This window comes from Kwoniella shivajii, chromosome 11 (genome assembly GCF_035658355.1).
Source record: "Kwoniella shivajii chromosome 11, complete sequence".
In the NCBI taxonomy this organism is placed as follows: domain Eukaryota; kingdom Fungi; phylum Basidiomycota; class Tremellomycetes; order Tremellales; family Cryptococcaceae; genus Kwoniella; species Kwoniella shivajii.
The window spans coordinates 481,454-499,574 of record NC_085918.1 but is presented as its reverse complement, the minus strand read 5'-3'; the positions used below and the strand labels follow the sequence as shown (position 1 = coordinate 499,574).

The following is an 18,121-nucleotide window of genomic DNA, read 5'->3' as shown; positions in this document are numbered from 1 at the left end:
GCTTAATCCATATACGGTTGTTTTCTGTTACGTAAAGCCTTACCCCGGCACCTAGCCGGCTAGACCCGAAGTGTTGAAGCTGAGATCCGACGACAATCTACAATTGTGATCTCAAACTGTATCTTGAATTCCTCAATTATCCCAATCATACGTCGGACAGCCGAGTTGCATCGCAACATCGTCGTCATACCTGCTCCTCCACGAAATGCCAGTCAGCGCAAGCCCTCGCTTGGACGAGAGGGTAAGACCCTCACCACTAATAACTTCTTCTGGTCCTTCGCAAGGCAGAGTAGCTTGCAAGAGATGTTTTATGCGCAAAAGGAAGGTGAGCACTGTACATATATAATCACAGATAAGACTCAGAGGCTGAATGAAGTGACAACGTTTAATCAGTGCGATAAGCTACAGCCTCGCTGTACGGCTTGTGTAGAAGCTGATGTAGAGTGCGAAGCTGGGATTAAGGCAGTGGAAAGAAGTCTTGTCATGTAAGTGCGAAGTCCTGGTTCTCTCAGTGTTGTGGACTAGAATCCGTTCATCATAGCGGCTGACATATCCGCATAGGCAGACACAAGAATTACAGAAACGTATAGAGTGGCTAGAGAGTTTGCTACAACACGGTCAACCGCCTTTAGGCAATATCAGCTCATTGGCCACGGGTTCTTTAAACCCTGCTCAGAGGTTGCCAATGAGAAGCAATAACTCGCAACTGTCCCAGAATGATTTCACACTTGCCACACTGGTTTCGGCAAGTCTATCAATGCAAAGGGCAGAGAATATGCCTGATCAAGGATATGTGGAATCGATTCCTTCTTCTGCTGCTTTCGGATCAGGATCTAGGTCAGTAGAGCTTGAATTGGATCTCTCCATGACTTCAGCCTCTCAACATCCTGTATTGCCTTCGATGGATAGAGCATTGGATATCATGAACTCATTCTTGGCAAGACATCTTCAGAGTCATCACTCGATAACTAAAAAAGGTATTGAAGAAGATATAAGACTTGTTTATGGAGAGAACGGAATGGTAGCTCGTGATTTGGCCGGAAGTAGATTTCGTTCTTTTTCAGTGATTTTTCTTGAAACTAGTCCAGCATATCATGGAGGAGATCAGACGTTTGAGAAGGAATTCGGATCATTGTGTAGAAATCTAGCTTTAAAGGAAATACCAAATGTCATTTCTAAAGAAGACTTAGTGAGTGTCATGTATTCAATTACTTTTTCTATCCCATTTGCAGGGATTTCGAGTGCTCATATACTTTGCTTTGCACAAACAGACAACTGTACAAGCTCTTGCGTTACTATGCGTCTATGGCGTCGATATACCTGGCGGACCAAGTTTAAGTCAAATAGTCGGCTTCGCCGCTCGTGCAGCTATGGCTATAAATATTCATCGAAAGGATGACATCTACCTTGCTCCCCTTCTGGGACCATCACAAGATAAGAGTGATTTCAAGGAACATAATGAATTGAGGAAAAACATTTTCTGGGCTATATATTGTTTGGATCGCTTAGCAGCGTTCACTTTAGGTCAACCGGTATCGATAAGAGATAGTGATGTGGATGTAGAAGTGAGTCTAGCAGCAAATCACATTTTAATGGATCGAATTCACGCGTAAGAATCATATGGCTGATCAATGTCATACGAACAGCTTCCCGCAGATCCCGCTCAACCATCGTCTAATATGTCAGTTGAGGTATCTGGGGTCGCGTTGCGCTGTCATCAAATTCATCTACGCCGATTATATGGTATAGTCAGAGAAACATTTTATTCGTCCGCCGTCAATCCCAATCGGCCGCAAGAGGAGAAAGAAGCTATTGTAGCAGATTTTGTCTGTCAAGCTCAAGGATGGTATAATCAAAGCCCCCTGAAAGCGGCTTTCGCCCCAATGACAGAGGCTACTATCTCGCGGCAGGTGAGGCCAGTTTCCGGTCAAGGTAGCAGACCGATAATACGAGCTGATATACGAACATGCGTGGTCACAGGTCGTCGATGATATATCGTATCATCAAATGATAATGGCCGCACATCGACCTTCACCTCTTATACCCGAAATCCCTTCTTCATTCGTGACGACATTGAAATACTCCGCAACGCTTTCTATCGAGCTTTATCGTCATTACTGCAAAAGCAAGAAAGTATTGATCATCTGGACGCACCTTTATCAGATATTCATGTCCTGTACGACACTCATATTCTGTTTTGCCGAACATCTTTCGCGTCCTGATCTGGTTGAAGTACCTAAAGACGAAGTTGAATGGAGGATTGAGCAGTGTAAAGATTTATTAGCTAGATTCGGTACAGCTTGGCCCGAATCTTCGAGGTACAGGACAATGTTCGATAATCTCGTTCGATCTTTCAAGGCGCAAATCATAACAGGGTCCACAAGCGCAGTCGCTAGTGAGAGAGTTAATGTTAATAACATCGTCTTTGGTCATCATCAATCTTCAGATATATCCAATGGGCCACCGAACGAGGATCAACGACAATTATCGCAGATCACACAAATGTTATCTTCGAATCCACAGAATCAAGAAGATGACGATCAACAACGACAACAACAATCAATACAAACCGAAGTATCACTATTCGACTTATTTGGTAATTTCCCAATGATGGAAACGAATTCCGAGATGAATTCTTCGGAACAATTGTTCAACTCAATGGTGCCTGCTTGGGAGTATTCTCCTGGTTCTCTAGAATCGATGAACTCGGTGATGATATGATGGGTCGATCAGAAAGGAATGCTTCGCTGACAGATGTGTCTGTCCTAATGGAGCAAGTGGGCTGCAACACTACTTAAGGCTGTACACTATCGTTATTTCAATTCTCATGCATGTGTTGTAGACGATGTTATGTAGATGATGTCTTGTTTTCCTTCGGCGATGCGCGCTTCATCTCTTTCATTTGCTCGTGATTAGACTCGGTTATACTCGTAACTTATTCTATCTGAATCGTCATTTCGTATGCATATCTCAATCGTCTCAATCATCTCAACAGATCCTTATCATTCAAGTTGAACACTTTGTCTCGTGCTGATCATCCCGTATCATATATCAAGAATCCGGGCTCCATCGTATACGTACACAATCATTTGCACTTGTCAACTGCATATCCAATTCGCAGATCCCGCTTATTTCCCCTCACTGTCATTTGTACTTGTACCAGCGGTATTTTCCCATCAACCAAGTTCTCCGTTCGAATCCACCATAGTTCATAGCGATATATCACAGCTCATCGCATCTCACCATATCCTCCTCGTTCGACCTCTTTATCACGATTTTTTGTTTCTTACAACAATGTTCTTAGATCGAAAACAAATATAGAGGACATTTGATACAAAAGATGTCGTTCACACCTACAAAACCACATCTCACCACCGCTCCTTCCTCTTCCTCATCCACTCGATCGCCTAATCCTAACGTGCTCTTGGCTCAAACTACTGGCGAAAGGAACCTTGCTTCTTCCTCAACTTCATCATCTCAGATAGGACCGAGTCAAACGAATAGATCTGATCAAGTACTCTATCGGTTTTATCTCAAGACTGTGGGGGTCCTGGTAGATGGAAGACTGACCCATTATGGAGGAGCTGTAGGGAAGAAGACAGGCGAGAAGAAGAAAGATAAATGGGTATGTATGATATCGTATTATCTTTGCGGAAATCCTCAATATCGACTCCGATACAAGCTGACGTGTTTCTCGTTGATTGATATAGTTCAATCTCATTCTTCCTGAGGTCGACTTGTATAAATCCGATTTACAACTATATCGATCTATATCTTCTTATCACCCATATTCAGAGTCAGGATCGAGTCCCTCTCCAGAATCATGTACTATCCCTCCACTTCTCATCGCCTTCACTCTGGATACGAGTGATATACCGAATGGTCAGGCGTTATTGTGGAATAGAGGCGGTGGGAAGATACCTCTTGACGTTGGGTTAGCAGGAAAGGGCAAAGGCAAAGAGAAGGAGAAGAAGACCGGGATTGTCTTGGAACGATGGACATTCAGAGCGCAGTAAGTTGAGAAAGTATATCAAGCACTGCTAAGGGGATTGTCACTGAATTTCTTGGTGTACCTTGTTAGATTACCCCTCTCCGATATACCTTATTCCTCTCAACTAGCGCCTCATACAGCTTATAGAATTGGTATCATCCATTTCCGAGCGCTCTTCTCCCTTATTCGACTTCTGCCTGCTTATCGTCTGTTTCGTCGTTTGCGCCGGTCGAATAACGGTCTTCGCATGGGGTTGAAGTTGTGGGGTCCGGAAGGATTTCCCAATACTCCAGAAGGGCTTGTGGAAGCGTGGGAAATAATGGAGCGCGGACTTGTGGGACTAGATACAGGGCTAGACAATTTAGTGTCCAGCGAAGCAGTCCCACCTGAAGAGATCGAACAATACGATTTTCCAAAACTGGATCTGTTTGGGAACGAATATACATTAACTGCAGAATATAGACCAGAGGTGGATTTTCACATCGAAGACATGGAGGCTGTTCTGAGTGAAAAATTCGTTGATATGGATGAAGATTGGTTCACACCCACTGTTTCCCGTCGAAACACGGAAGATGAATCAAACACAACCACTAGGTCTGCCTCCAATCCGAGCAGAATCAAGCCTGAAACAAATAGAAAGTCATCCTTACCTACACCCATTATCTCCAACAACTCTCCTATACCTCAAAGGCAGCCTGCTCTAGCTGTTGGATCATTAGTATCTGCAGGGGGAGGATCATTCTCGGCTACCACAAGACCTGGCGGAAGTAGAGTACCGTCTAGTCATGAAAAGAGGGGAAATGTTGGAAGTATTGGAACAGATAGATGGAGTTCTTTTGCAGAAGGTCTACCGTTCGCTGGGCAGACATCACTTACAAGTCAAGGTCAAGAGCCGCCTTCGCCCAATATGGCTACACCGGCTGCGATAGTAGCAGCTCGAAGATTGTCTGGACATTCCATTCAACCTTTTGCTTCTGCGTCACCTTCGACTTCGCTATTGAGGTCGACACCGCCTCAAGCTTATGTGGGATCGCCTATTCCCGTATCCTCTGCTCGACCAGTCATGGGATCATCTCGACCATCATCTGTAGGCAGGACTAGCTCTTTTCTATCGCAATCTGGAAGATCGTTTACCCATGCCCAATTAGCAAATATGTACGCAGGCTCTGCCTCTCCACCAGTGACTGGTGCCATGTCAGGTATGGGCGTTCAGATACCCACCTCTTCCCCTGCTCCAGGTCAATCGCCTGTCTCACCCTCTTCACTTAGCTTTACAAAACAGCCTGTACCCAGAAGTATTTCAGGGAGACCATTATATATGACCCCTAGTGCCTCTTCACCTTTCATACCTGAATCACTAGAGAGAGAATCACCCTTGTCTTCAGCTTCAGGTGCACCGGGCATCATCAAGCGTTACTCGTCTTCACTGTCTCAGCGATCAGGTCGAGCTGTCAGCGGACCGGCAGGTGGTAGCATGACGATGGCTGCAACAAGTGGATCTCAAGGAGGTAGTGGTGGAGAAGGTAGTTTACCTGGAAGTGTCGGACAAGGACTACTTCGACGTACGAGTACAAGAGAAAGTGGACTACGTCATAGCCTTGAAGGACCAAGCGTTGGCAGAATGCCTGTACCTGATGAGGATGATATCCAGGCTTTCCTAAAAACCCTCGAAGCCTTACCTCAACCACCTTCGCTTGTTGCTCAAGCTATTCAGTCATCGCGATCCCATCTTCCTTCGACTTCTTCATCACTTTCAGCTCCTTCTGTCCCACTTACTCCTTCCCCATTACTCACTTCAGCATCTGGTTCACCAGGGAATGGAGGAACGGCAACGGCCAATATGTATGGTGGTAGAATACCCATGACTCGACAACAGGTGGACGATGAACTCAAACGTATGGCCGGCTCGTTTTCGAACAACACTCTCTCTTTCGGTCCCACAATTGAATCTGAACCATCATCAATCAGAGCATCAAGTTCCAACTCGACAAATCCTTCTTCCATCGGGCTCCTCAGTGCTAGTAGACCCAGTTCAGCTAACAGAAGAGTATCGAATTTGGAAATTAATCGCGAACCACCTTCATCTTCAAGACCGATGTACAGACGTCAAACTTCAGGTGAGAAATCGCCTTTGGGACCTGGTTCAATTAAATCGCCAGTTAGAGCAAGTCCAATGCAACCTCTAAAATCCGCTGATGGAGTAAATAAGCACTCCTTGAATGCTCAAAGTAATATCGCCGCTAGAAGTTTACCTGGGAGAGGAAGAGCGAGTGATTCGATCACTGTCTTGGATGAAGAACACCTATCTTCGAGAGCTGGGACCGGAGCATCAAGCGTGAATCCGATTGGTGTACCTGGAATGGGAATCTTGTCTCCGCAAAATACTGGTGGTACCGCCAACAACGATTCCATTAGATCTAGAAGAGGTCCAGTTTTACTTAGAGGTGGATTTGGTGACTCAAATGTCTCCGGTAGACCTACAACGGCAACCTCCAGTCCGTCTCACAGTCCAGTAAGAGACATAACCCATAAAGCAACAGGTGTAGGATTGGGTATACGAGAAAATCAGGGTCAATCACAAGGAGGACAGATTTCGAGAGGTATGACTACCATAGAAGGAGATGAGACAACTTCGTCCAACAATATAGGCGGATATGTCATTGGTGGATTCAAATCACCTTACTCGCGAAGGTTATCAGCTGTCTCATCATCATCTATCACACCCGGACCAAATTCTTCGAATGCAGCTACCGCACTAACAGTTGAATCTGGAGGCGGAGGAGCCGGAGGGATATCAGGATATCCAGGTCTGCCAACTCCTTCATCTAGATCGTTGAAAGAGCAGAGAACTGCTCCTTCCTCATTAGGTAGAGAAGAAGTTCCAATCGGCGTAGGGATGCAGACCGGAAACAATGTTAATCCCGGTTTGCTCAGAGGCAGGACATTCAGATCAGGTAGCGAAGCTGGTATAGGTAGATTGAGTGAAGATGATTTAGAAGGAAAGATGAGTGGAATAGATCTATCGGGACGAGACAAGTGAGGGAATTCCTTCTATCCATTCTGTTCAATATCGTTGTGGTACAGCGAAAATACGATACACTGGTTGCAATATAGTACAATCGCTTCCTAAAGTCACCTTCGTCCCTCTATTTGCTCTTCAGATATTGTATACAATCGTGTCATATACTTAGTATTTTTTTGGTGTCGTACTGATTTTATTCGTTCCATTGGTGTTATACAGTATATATAGAGATCATAGCATGTATGCTTGCATGCTGAAGACATTCACTTTGTGGACTGCTAACTGACAGCAGAGCGCTTATACTGATTGAAGTTGTCCTATGTTATCGATACATAACGCATGATCGGTGAAAATACAACTGATTTTTTGTTCCAAGACACCTCACATCTTCTCAAGAAAGGATCACCAACAAAAAACCGTCCTCTGACTCATACCCAATAGCGATTCATATTCAGTCACCATCTGAATACCCAGATTTTCTCTCAACTGGTGACTTGAGATCATACAGTTAATCTTCTACCATGAACCACTCCAAACCTTTTTTACCGTTTTTTACTTTTTTAATTCCAAATTCGTCTTCACTGGCATCATCATCGTCGTCGTCGTCGTCATCGTTAACTTTCTTCTTTTCAGGCTTTTTAGGTACGGGAGGTAATGATTTCGCTGGAGGACCAATTTTCTGATGTAGTGGTATTATCTTATGTTTTTTTGTCAGTCCGGATCGTTTAGCTCCTCCAAATTTAGCCAAAACCGATATCAGATCATTACGAGCTATCGATACCGATTGTTTTAGCTATATGAAAATGGGGTAGAATCCTGAAGAGAAACACTACTCACGAGCTTTCCATTTGATGCCTCCAGGTACGGATGGAGTGCCGTTCGGTTTAACCGGCCCAGGAGAAGGACGTGAAGTAGATGGAATGGATATGTTACTTGACGTTGTGCGGAGAGGAGGTCGAATAGGAGATGGAGCTTTAACTGGCGATGGAGTCGGCGACTTCGTTGGCTACGGGAATAGCCAATACATTTGATCAGCTAGATCTTAAAGGACAGAAGGTGAACTCGATCAAAGCAACTCACTTCTGCAACTTCCTCTTCATTCTCTTGAACAGCAGGTCCCACTTCCTGGGGCTCATTGACTTCTTCCGCTTGCTCTACGAGGATGTCTTTTCCAATCTCCATCTCAAGCTCCGGTTCCGGCTGAACAACCTTCTTACTTGCCGCCTTACCTTTCTTGACTGGTTCTTTTTTCGCTTTCTTTGCCTTTTTAGCTTTACCTTTCGCCACAGACGGATCAAAATCGCCGTCAATATCTTCACGATCTATAATTTGGGCAACATCGGACTTCCTCTTCTTCCCTTGATTCACAACCTGAGGTGGTGGTACCTCAACAACGGATTCTTCGATTTCGATAGGTTCCACAATCGTACCTTTCTCTGATTGTTTCAAGCTCTGGATGTTGCCGTTGGCTACAAAGGTATCTTGGTTTTCCTCTGCAACATCTCTGATTGGCTTGACTGTCAATTTGATTTTGGTTTTCTCCGCTATTTTCGTTGTTTGTTCGTATTCCAATTTCTTCCTCTCTTTTTCTTCTCGTCTCCTACGTCTTCTCTCTTCTTTTTCTGCAGCTTCTTTGACTTTGTGATCGGCCACTCTACTCGATGATCGCCTGGAAGAAGAAGAAGACGGCTCTGCAAGTTGTCCGGAAACAACGGATTGTCCCCGGGAAGTGTTGGAGATTGCGGATGAAGAAGGGCCGGCTGTCGATTGCGTATGTCTAGATTTCGCTGGAGTTGGTTGCCCATTGAAACTATCCAGGGGATCAGGAGAATGACCTCTTCTTCCACCATGTGTTTTGTCAGCAGCATTTCCAGAACTACTCGTTCGTTCTTGATTCGCTGAAGGTGGTCGTGATTTAGGTAAGACAACTTCCAATCTCGATTTAGTCGAAGAAGGATCAGATGATTTTGGTAGGGCCGGAGTACGAAATTCGACAGATTCTTCTTCTTCTTCCTCCTCCTCTTCCTCATCGGAAAGAATAACTTTTCTTCTTTTGTTGGGGGATTTGCTCCTTCTTCCGAATGGGGAATTGAGTGGTTCTGAAGTAGGTGAAGAAGAAAGAATTACAGGTTCATAGCGACTCAACTCCTTCGTGTTTGACATATGAGCTTTCTTCACAGGTGAAGGGGTGGTTCTCGATGGTTTACCATAGGTCTTGAATACACTCCTCTGGCGAGGATCTACATCTGCGATCATGCTTGGGTCAGGTGTGATAGGTGGCATACCCGATCCTTGTGTAGAAGAGAATAATGGTCGATTCGACGATAATTCAGTACTACTGACGTGAGAAGGTCTATTGTGTGGTAAAGGTGATGACCATGCTGGACTAGGTATGGAATTTGAATTTGGATTAGAATGGGAATTAAGGGTGGGATTGGATGAATTGGGTTGTCGTAAGTGTGGGAAAGAAGTTGGTATAGGTGGGTTACTACTAATTCCTCCAGAAGAATAATACGGTTGATTCGAACTACTATTTGTCGCAGGAGTGATATTAGGTGGATTCAGTGATGGAGAAGGGAAAGAATGAATGGATGTGTTGTACGCGGCTGAGATAATAGAGATTCAAAATATAAGTGCGGGCATTCATGAGATAATTCGCATTATTTGTATCATGGCATGAACAATCACTCACAGGAAGTAGCTTTTCCACTTGCGTCCGAACTACCTTGAACGCTCTCCATACCATTCGAGGTATAGCCAGGTGGTCTCATTACATCTTCAGGTCTTATAGTACCTATGTTAGGAGGTAGACCACCATTCCCATAACTGTATCCCATACCAGAGTGCACGCCTGACCTCGAGCTTGATTCATCAGGTGGTAGGTATGGTCTGAGTTCCATATCTTTCGAATCTTGTGTTTGACTGTTGATCCGAGAATCCGATTGTGATGAACTCAACTTATGAGGTGATAAATCAATTATACGATTTACCTCCTGAGTCGAAAGTGAGAGTGCAAATGCTAATTCTGCTGCTTCTCTTCGTCTAAGAAGTCATACAATCAGCTTAGTATGTACGAAGAGCAACTACGCGTACCTTGACATGAAAATCCTCGCTATGATCTCGAATGAAGGGTAATTTGGATATGGTCAGTGCGAGAAATGCGACGGTTTGGGTATTTTACGTGTCCGAGGGTATTGCTCGATGGTTTTTGGATATATCCTGTTTATGTTATATGATTAACAAGAAAAAGCCATGGGTTGAGATGTCTTGATACGATCTATTATTGATTTTCCATTTATTTTGTTTTTTGCCGCTCACCTTCAAAAGGTCGATCATGAGCAATGGATGATGTGGACAAAGACGCGTCTTAAGAATTACGTAAATGATTACCAGGACGAGGCCTAGCGGAGTTTACAAATAGTCCGTCAGTGACACGCGGCCTTACGTAACTATGTTGAAAGTGTTCTTGAGACGAACCAGACGAAAGGTCGTTGGTTTATCTTGTAAGAGACCTTTTCGCATCATCATCAATACTCGGTAAAGGCTCATTGAAATCATCGATCATCAAGACAAGATGGATGAAGCTACCAGTGCAGGCATTTCAGAACCATTAGATTTGGTCAAACTCTCTTTGGGAGAGTAAGTTCTGTTCATTGACATATTTCACTGTTCAAAAGCGGTACGGATTCTCTGAAATAATGGCTGATAAGATGTTCACCTCATTAGACGAGTATTCATCAAACTCAGAGGAGATAGGACGATTACTGGAGTGCTTCATGTACGTATCTTCTATTGTCTTCTCCACATCACTTTTCATTTAGTGAGAAGGTGTAATTGATCTGTATGATCACGATGATAATAGGCTTATGACGCACATATGAACGTGGTCTTATCGCAAGTCGAAGAATCGATACATCTTGTCGATGTAACAGATCAAGGAGAACCACTACCACCTAGAGTAAGTCAAGCTAAATCTATATTTGTGATGACCACAAACAATCCTGCGTGAAAGACATCGCCAACCAAGTAGATCGTCGTATTAGAGCTGATGAATGATTGTTTCTGTTCCGAATAGGTCGAAAGGCGTAATGTAGAGATGTTGTTTGTGAGAGGAGATGGTGTAATTCTTGTGAGTCGAATTTCCTGAGATAAATCACCTGGTCGGCGAGTGAACCTCAGCCAAAACAGACTGCCCTGTTCACGTCTATGGTACATACACTTGCTAATCACCTACGAGCCTGCAGATATCTCCAACACAACAATAACCGCTCAAATAAAGAACCGAATGCCTAATATCAGTCGCTTTTCGATCTCTGAATGGGGCACATATATCCGTATACTGTAGAAACAATACAATGCAAAACATCATACCCATCACTCACTCTAGCACGCTGAAAAAACGTCTTCTCAAGCTCACTTTTCATTCCAACTCGGCTGATAGAGGGGCAATGCAATCACTCAAGTCGAATAGCTGATTTAGTCTGTGCATAATCAAGAGAAATATCATTATGGCTCCACAGACATTCCTCTTCGCAAGTGTAGTGCAAAAGCATCTTATGTATGAAAGCATTGTGTCGTAGACCCTCGTTATTTATTCGTCACTTCCATTATCTACAGTATTTGTTATTCTATATTGTTGCAATTTTTCTGAAACGATCATCGAAATCATCGTTTATCTATTCAGTCAATCAGTCAATCGCTGCTCGTTGTTAACCTCGTGGACTGTCAGGTAAACAAACTCACGTATTTTTCCGGCGACTTTACCTAGTACACCTGTCCAGCTACCCGTTTTGCCCATCGCATGTCCTCCTACTTCCTTCTCTCCTTCTTTTGCATTGATCGACATAACGGATTTCAATTGATCTTGTCTTGTACTTCCTCTTCGACTCAACCAATTCTTCTTGTCTTTTTCTTTTTCCGCATTCTGAGTATCATTACGAGAAGACATCCTTGAAATGAATCTGTCATTTCTGGTAGATTGACTATTCAATGCGGGGACTTTACTTGCGAGAGGCGAGTGTGATTTCGAGGCTGTATTGCTAGTTATCACATGCTGGGTGAATTTATCGTTTCCTGTCAATATGGCGTTATCTGCTCGATGTGATACATCATCGTTCTGCACTGCGCAATTCTCTGAGGGCACGGAATTTCTGATACTGTCTGTTTCTGATTTTTGATCGATTTCAGTGGAAGCACTTCCCCTTAGCACACCATATGAAGTCTTCGATTGCCGATTCAGGTCGATTATATCTTCAGGGCTTTCGGACAGTCCTTGTGGTTCTTCTTTCTCGTGCAGTTTATGACTCAAAATACCCAGACTATTCAGGTTGTCCATCTCAGGCGATGGGTGACTCAGTTGACCCTCGACGAGCGGGCTCATAGATCCTAGGGTAGCTGATTTAAGCGGAGCATGAGGTTCAGCCTCAGTATCATCTCCTGTATTGTTCGACGTCGCGATCTTCTTCGGGGTCCTGATTATGTCATCTGTGCTTTTAAGAGTAGATTTTTGTGACTGTGCTTGACTCGATTGGATGATATCGAAACTGGCACTTTTACCGATTTTCAATCTATTCATACCTGTTGTTGACGAAGATCTGCTTTTACCTCTTTCACTTCCACTTCTCAGACCTAGAGTCGGATTACTTTCTTCTGCCCATTGTTTGAGTGATATTCTAGGACTTGACGGCAATCCAATCATACTATTACTTGGATTTAGGGAGAATGATGAATTGCGTGAATGGGATCTACCGATTGAATTGAAATACTCTAAATGAGATGAAATCGATGGCGATCTCGCCGAAGGTATCAAAAGCGATGTCCGCATAGGTGAAGAAGGCATAGAAGGGTTGGGAGTCGAAAAATCCCACGAAGAAGTATGGGATATCAACGAAGATTTCGTAGGTACTCGACCTGACAATAGATAATGATCAGCTTCTTCAATTCTCACAAGTGCTGGACAACCATAGGGGCGGATTCGCTACAAGCTCCTTCTGAATAAATGATACTCACGTAACTCCTGCCTCTGCACAAGTGGAGGGATATCGGCTTCGAGCGGATGTTCTGTCAGCTGAACTTGACTCAACAGATATCAAGATCACAAGATGAGCTCACATAATAACGATTGAGCCAGGAATGACTTCTTCTTTGCACCCTTCAACCAGGTATGGTCCGACAAATCTTTGGCAGAGGGCCTACAGGGACAGTGTATCAGTACTCGGCACTGCTGATTTCCTCCCACTCTCACACTTCCAGCAATCTGTAGTAGAGAGACGCGCACCTAGCTCTGGAATCTTTATTCAAGCATGAATCAATGAAATCCTTCATTAATCTACTGTAGCCACCGATTGATCTATCCAAAGTGGGCGGTGGGTCAGAGACAGTGTGGGACAGGACCTTGTTGGCTTTGTATTTAGCCCCTGGTACAGACCCATGAGCTAATTCTGTGAGCCAAGGTAAATATCGTTAGTTAACTATAATCTTCGGTATACTGATAAACCCGATAACGTCGAATATACATTTATAACGTACCGAGGAGTGTCATTCCCAAGCTCCAGATATCAGCTTTCTGATCATATCTTTGTCCTATGATGACTTCAGGTGCCATCCAGTTTGGCTACATTCAATTCTGACTATTAGCCGATTTCCGCCTTTGTCTGGTCTTTAGTAGGATACCAGGACTTACAGTGCCAACGAAACTTTTCTTCTTTCTCAAATCTTCTCCACCAATGAACTTCGTGTTAACATTCGAACCTGGTCCAAATCCATCTGAACCTTTCTTCTCAAATCTTAACTCATTGACTGCCAAACGTTTTTCACGCGATCGGATAGGCGAGGGTGGTACATTGAGGTCACCGCCAACGCCAAAGTCAGCCAAAAGAATAGTACCATCTTCGTCTATCAACAAATTTCCAGCTTTTAGATCTCTCTGTTGACAATCACCATCGAATTCTGTACATCAGCTTCTAAACTAGCGCGATAATCACTTGGTGGACGAAATATCACTTACGTGTAAAAATCCATTCTGATGTAGATATCCCAATCCTTCAAGAACTTGCTTTGTAACGGCTTTAATCTCCTCTTCTTCCAGTCTACCTTTGTCTGCTTCGTCAACATCTGCGTCATCTTCCTCATCGCGACGTCGATTACCTAACCTGAAAGAAGGGAAATGACGGGTTTTGGGTGTTGTTACCAATCTTGACCTCCAATTCAATACACCTGCCAATGAACCTCCGGGGATCATTAGGTGTGATCAAACATATTCGAACATGGTCTGGTGGCAGGGTGAATGTTGATAGTATCCTGTCAGATAGGCGAAGAAGAGAATATTAGCTGATATATCGAATTTCGACCTAAATGTCTAATTCTGGACACATTATAATCCGTTGAATTCCACAAAACCCCCACATGTATTGGTATTTGATGAACATCCAAAGCTATATTTGAACTCACCTCAATACATTAGGATGCTTACACAAACTCAACAACCTAATTTCTCTACTCAGAGATTCGACATCAGGATGTGATGTTGACACTTTGATAGCGCAAATGACCTCTTTCAGAAACTCGTTCGATGTGTTCGGTAATGTTATTAAAAGATTGGGCTTTCTGTTTGATCTTGAATCACTACTCAATAAAGGCGAAGACGCTTTCATCTCAGTCGCATGCGCAGAGGGAGGAGTAAAGATGGCTTCGTATACAGTGGAGGATGCCCCAAAGCCTACAATATTCCCAGATGATCACCCAACGTAAGCCTACATGGATCAAATTTGAGAATCGTCAAGATGGGGGCATGACTATCACTTACCGATAGGAGGACCCAATTCGTAATCACCAAAATCAGATGTAAATTGGCTCCAATAAGAATCGTCCAACATACCTGGTTGGTTCACGGTCGGATTTGTATTTGGTTGATGGTCGTTCGTCATATTGCTTGGACGGACATTGATTCTGATTGTTTGGTGAGGATGTCTGTCAGTCTCATCTCTGCATACAGCTTCAGTGAATGTTGAGTCGGTCATGGCATTTGTCACGAATTCATTGTTGACTTGAAAGGGATGACTGTATGAGCAGAAGAGAATAGTTCAGAGCTTACGGTCGACCTGTTAATCCCTATGATCTGAATCTTGATCTATATACCTCCTAATCGTTGTTTCAACGCCTCTTTGGTTATCTGGTTACCATATGAGTTGAGTGTCCATGGTATATTCAGCTAATCTCATCGCAAGTAGTCATTGTTCATCGTGTTTGTTGTCGAGATCATGAAAATACACTGGTTTGTTATCACAATCATGCATATATGTACGCAAGGACCACGTGTCACCCCATATTTTATCTTTAATTCCCGATATAACCGGCGGCGTGATCTTTCAGTTTTGGTGCCTGATACGTGATCACAGCTTCAGACGGTACCACTTATAGCGTTCATTTCATCTGGGATGGGATCAGGAGCGTAAGCTGCTGTTCATTAATATCTCAGTCATTACAACAGCGTATTGACAGTCATATACATATACTCAGCGTGGATAGTACTGGAGAAACAACATAAATCGTCTGCCATACAGCTATAAAGGTTACATGTGATCTTTATACAACATTTCATTATTTCGGTTTTTGTTCGTCTTCTTGCTTTATTCAACTTGGCCACTATCGTTCTTTTCACCTTTGAATATTCTCTGATCTACCTCTACCATTCTATACCTAGTGCATTTCCCGATCTTCCGGCGACCTCTTCGGTATCAGAGTGATCCATCATTACATCTACTGAAGGTTTCATAGGAACAAAATTCATCATTTCTCTTTCTACTCTTCGCTCACCCAAATCTAGGCCCAAACCAATCCCCAAACCTTCGGTGGGAGTAACGACGTTGCTGGACGAAAGCGAATCATCAAGGTCCATCTCATACTCACCATCGGCATCGTGATTGTGGAACATGAGGGCATCCTCGAAGAAAGGAGTGTAAGCTTGATGTGGCGCTTTCGGGATTGGAGCATCGATAGGTAACGGTGATGACACTGTATGCGCTTCATATGAGTTGCGATAAACCTCGGATCGCCAGTAATCGTTTCCTGCTCGACAAAGCGGACCGGAAGGATCCATTGATATGTTTGGTGAAGTATTATACGCGGTGTCCAATTGATGAGCCCTTGTTAATGGAGAAGGATGTCTGATTTCATCGTTATAGATTGATATTTTAGGCAGAATGGGAAGAGTGAATGCTCGGGCGGTAGGTGGTGGTGAGGGCATATGGGAAGTATAGTCATCCAAAGAAGGAAGTTTTGTCGGCTTCTTCAGGTCTAGGGGAACAGGTCGAGCTCTGGTCGATAGATTCTAATGTCAAGGGTTTTTTGGACGATCAGCTTGGATACTTTCCTTTCACGTGACCACTCACAAGATCTTTGGTGGTTTTGTTAGCCAATACTTTTCTTCCTGTATCAGCTCGTTTGTTTGATTTGGTTTTCCTCGGGATCTTAGGCTCTTTCCTACCTGTTTCATATATGAATTGAATTTCCTTTCCGTTTTCGTTGCCGGTGCCATCTCCTGATGACGAAAATGGGCGTGCATAATGATTCTGTTGAAACACTGGTCCAGGAGCTATAATGGTCCCAGGTGGGGGATATGGTAATGGGTGACTAGTGAATGGTGAAGGATGGTACGAGTGTTGTTGTTGTTGTTGTTGTTGTTGTTGTTGTAGGACTTGTGGAATTTGATTTGTGCGTCCATGTCCGTCTGCAAGTGGAAGAGAGATGTTGTAAGCGAAAGGTGAATTGTCATAAACCGATGATGCATCTGAAGTGATTGAAGAGTACACTCTTTTGTTGGCTTTAGATATCATTACAGTTTGTGTCTATAAAACTCAGTCGTTTGAAGAATTCTTGAGCCGGGTACAGGCCAGAGGTTGGATTGAATTTATGCGGGAGCGATTGAGCTGGGGGTTGGATTGCTGGAATCGAACGATAGACTCGTAAGGAAGCAGGTGGTATATATATATATATATTATCTGTTATCGATGTTACGCTAAGCCGATGACTAATCCAGAGTGGGAGCTTCAAGCTGCAAAAAAACGCTTCTTGGGAAAGTGAACAGTTCCTTATCACCCTGAGGTGTCTTATTCCTAAGAAAAAAGGAACGGACAGGCGAGAACCTACGTGAGTTATACCCGAGAGTTTAAAGGGGTCTTCGGGAGTATGTATATTTGTTATATTTAATTTACAAGGCACTCGAGCTACAGAGGCTAGGAAGAAACCAATCGTTGGCGTAAGATAAGGAACAGCTTTACTTCAGCTGATGAGGAATCTCATAAGTTTATAGTCTTTGGTCCTGAAATTGGAGATCTGAGTTTGATCTATTGTCCTTACTTCGTACCGCTTGTTTTGGTATTTTTCAATTACTTCTTTTGGCCTTTTCGTTTTACTTGTACCAGGAGTTTTGTTTTTTCGTCTTTGCTCGTGATCGTGATCGTGATCGTGATCGTGATCGTAATCGGGTCGTATACCGTAATTGCAATGAAATTAGAGGATCAAAAGATAAGGAGTCGTATATCTATGTCGTAAAAATGTTCTTGTAATTCTTTCGTAAAATTATGATCTACGTATCTGACCTATTAAAGATATTTTACTATTATGATTTGATTTGAAACCCAAGATGACTGGAAAGAGACAAAAGCCAAAGCCAAGCAAAAGCAAACACAAAGTATAATCTAGTGATAGTGATAAGTGACGAACAGAAGAAAGAAGAAATAAGCATGAGAACATGCGTGATATATATTCCTTTTCTAGTGGCTGTCTCACGAGATTTAGCGTCGATCGAATGAACTCTACTCTAGCTTGTAAAAACGTCCTTAAACCTGGATAACTCGTTCAAATCTGAATAAGTGGCAAAATCGCTATCCCAACAGATTATGGGGAAAGAAGTGTCTCATCCTTGGCTGGATCAGAAAGGATCAAGGTGACGTCCCAAGTGGGTGGCGGGGTATTGATGTTGTCAAGCTTCCCATTTTTTTCCCTTTCTCGTTTCCCTGGAATAGTCGGAGAAATACAAAAAAAGAGATCTCTCTACTAAAATTAAAGTCTTAGAAGTGTTACTAACCTGATTCCAATGGAAATTGATA

The 18,121-nt window shown here is 43.4% G+C and overlaps 6 protein-coding genes across 6 annotated transcripts; 3 read left to right on the top strand and 3 right to left on the bottom strand.

The window, feature by feature from the left end:
• Positions 1-205: 205 nt before the first annotated feature.
• IL334_007609 (uncharacterized protein) lies at positions 206-2,721 on the top strand (the record flags this gene model as incomplete). The annotated part of the gene is made up of 6 exons (XM_062939299.1): positions 206-325; positions 394-485; positions 562-1,189; positions 1,272-1,565; positions 1,647-1,910; positions 1,981-2,721. 6 exons carry the CDS (start codon positions 206-208, stop codon positions 2,719-2,721), a joined length of 2,139 nt encoding a protein of 712 aa, XP_062795350.1.
• A 619-nt stretch (positions 2,722-3,340) lies between these two features.
• On the top strand, positions 3,341-7,031 carry IL334_007608 (uncharacterized protein; the record flags this gene model as incomplete). The annotated part of the gene is made up of 3 exons (XM_062939298.1): positions 3,341-3,625; positions 3,711-4,012; positions 4,082-7,031. The coding sequence occupies 3 exons, from the start codon at positions 3,341-3,343 to the stop codon at positions 7,029-7,031; spliced, it is 3,537 nt and encodes a 1,178-aa protein (XP_062795349.1).
• A 490-nt stretch (positions 7,032-7,521) lies between these two features.
• On the bottom strand, positions 7,522-9,913 carry IL334_007607 (uncharacterized protein; the record flags this gene model as incomplete). The annotated part of the gene is made up of 4 exons (XM_062939297.1): positions 7,522-7,784; positions 7,851-8,019; positions 8,094-9,619; positions 9,706-9,913. The coding sequence occupies 4 exons, from the start codon at positions 9,911-9,913 to the stop codon at positions 7,522-7,524; spliced, it is 2,166 nt and encodes a 721-aa protein (XP_062795348.1).
• A 674-nt stretch (positions 9,914-10,587) lies between these two features.
• Positions 10,588-11,278, top strand: IL334_007606 (uncharacterized protein; the record flags this gene model as incomplete). Its single annotated transcript, XM_062939296.1, has 5 exons — positions 10,588-10,652; positions 10,740-10,791; positions 10,876-10,971; positions 11,089-11,142; positions 11,258-11,278. 5 exons carry the CDS (start codon positions 10,588-10,590, stop codon positions 11,276-11,278), a joined length of 288 nt encoding a protein of 95 aa, XP_062795347.1.
• Positions 11,279-11,604: 326 nt separating this feature from the next.
• IL334_007605 (uncharacterized protein) lies at positions 11,605-14,938 on the bottom strand (the record flags this gene model as incomplete). Its single annotated transcript, XM_062939295.1, has 11 exons — positions 11,605-11,660; positions 11,757-12,923; positions 13,023-13,058; positions 13,125-13,204; positions 13,291-13,453; positions 13,542-13,626; positions 13,696-13,938; positions 14,020-14,164; positions 14,229-14,312; positions 14,463-14,730; positions 14,818-14,938. The coding sequence occupies 11 exons, from the start codon at positions 14,936-14,938 to the stop codon at positions 11,605-11,607; spliced, it is 2,448 nt and encodes an 815-aa protein (XP_062795346.1).
• Positions 14,939-15,696: 758 nt separating this feature from the next.
• Positions 15,697-16,846, bottom strand: IL334_007604 (uncharacterized protein; the record flags this gene model as incomplete). Its single annotated transcript, XM_062939294.1, has 2 exons — positions 15,697-16,341; positions 16,403-16,846. The coding sequence occupies 2 exons, from the start codon at positions 16,844-16,846 to the stop codon at positions 15,697-15,699; spliced, it is 1,089 nt and encodes a 362-aa protein (XP_062795345.1).
• Between the last annotated feature and the right edge of the window lie 1,275 nt (positions 16,847-18,121).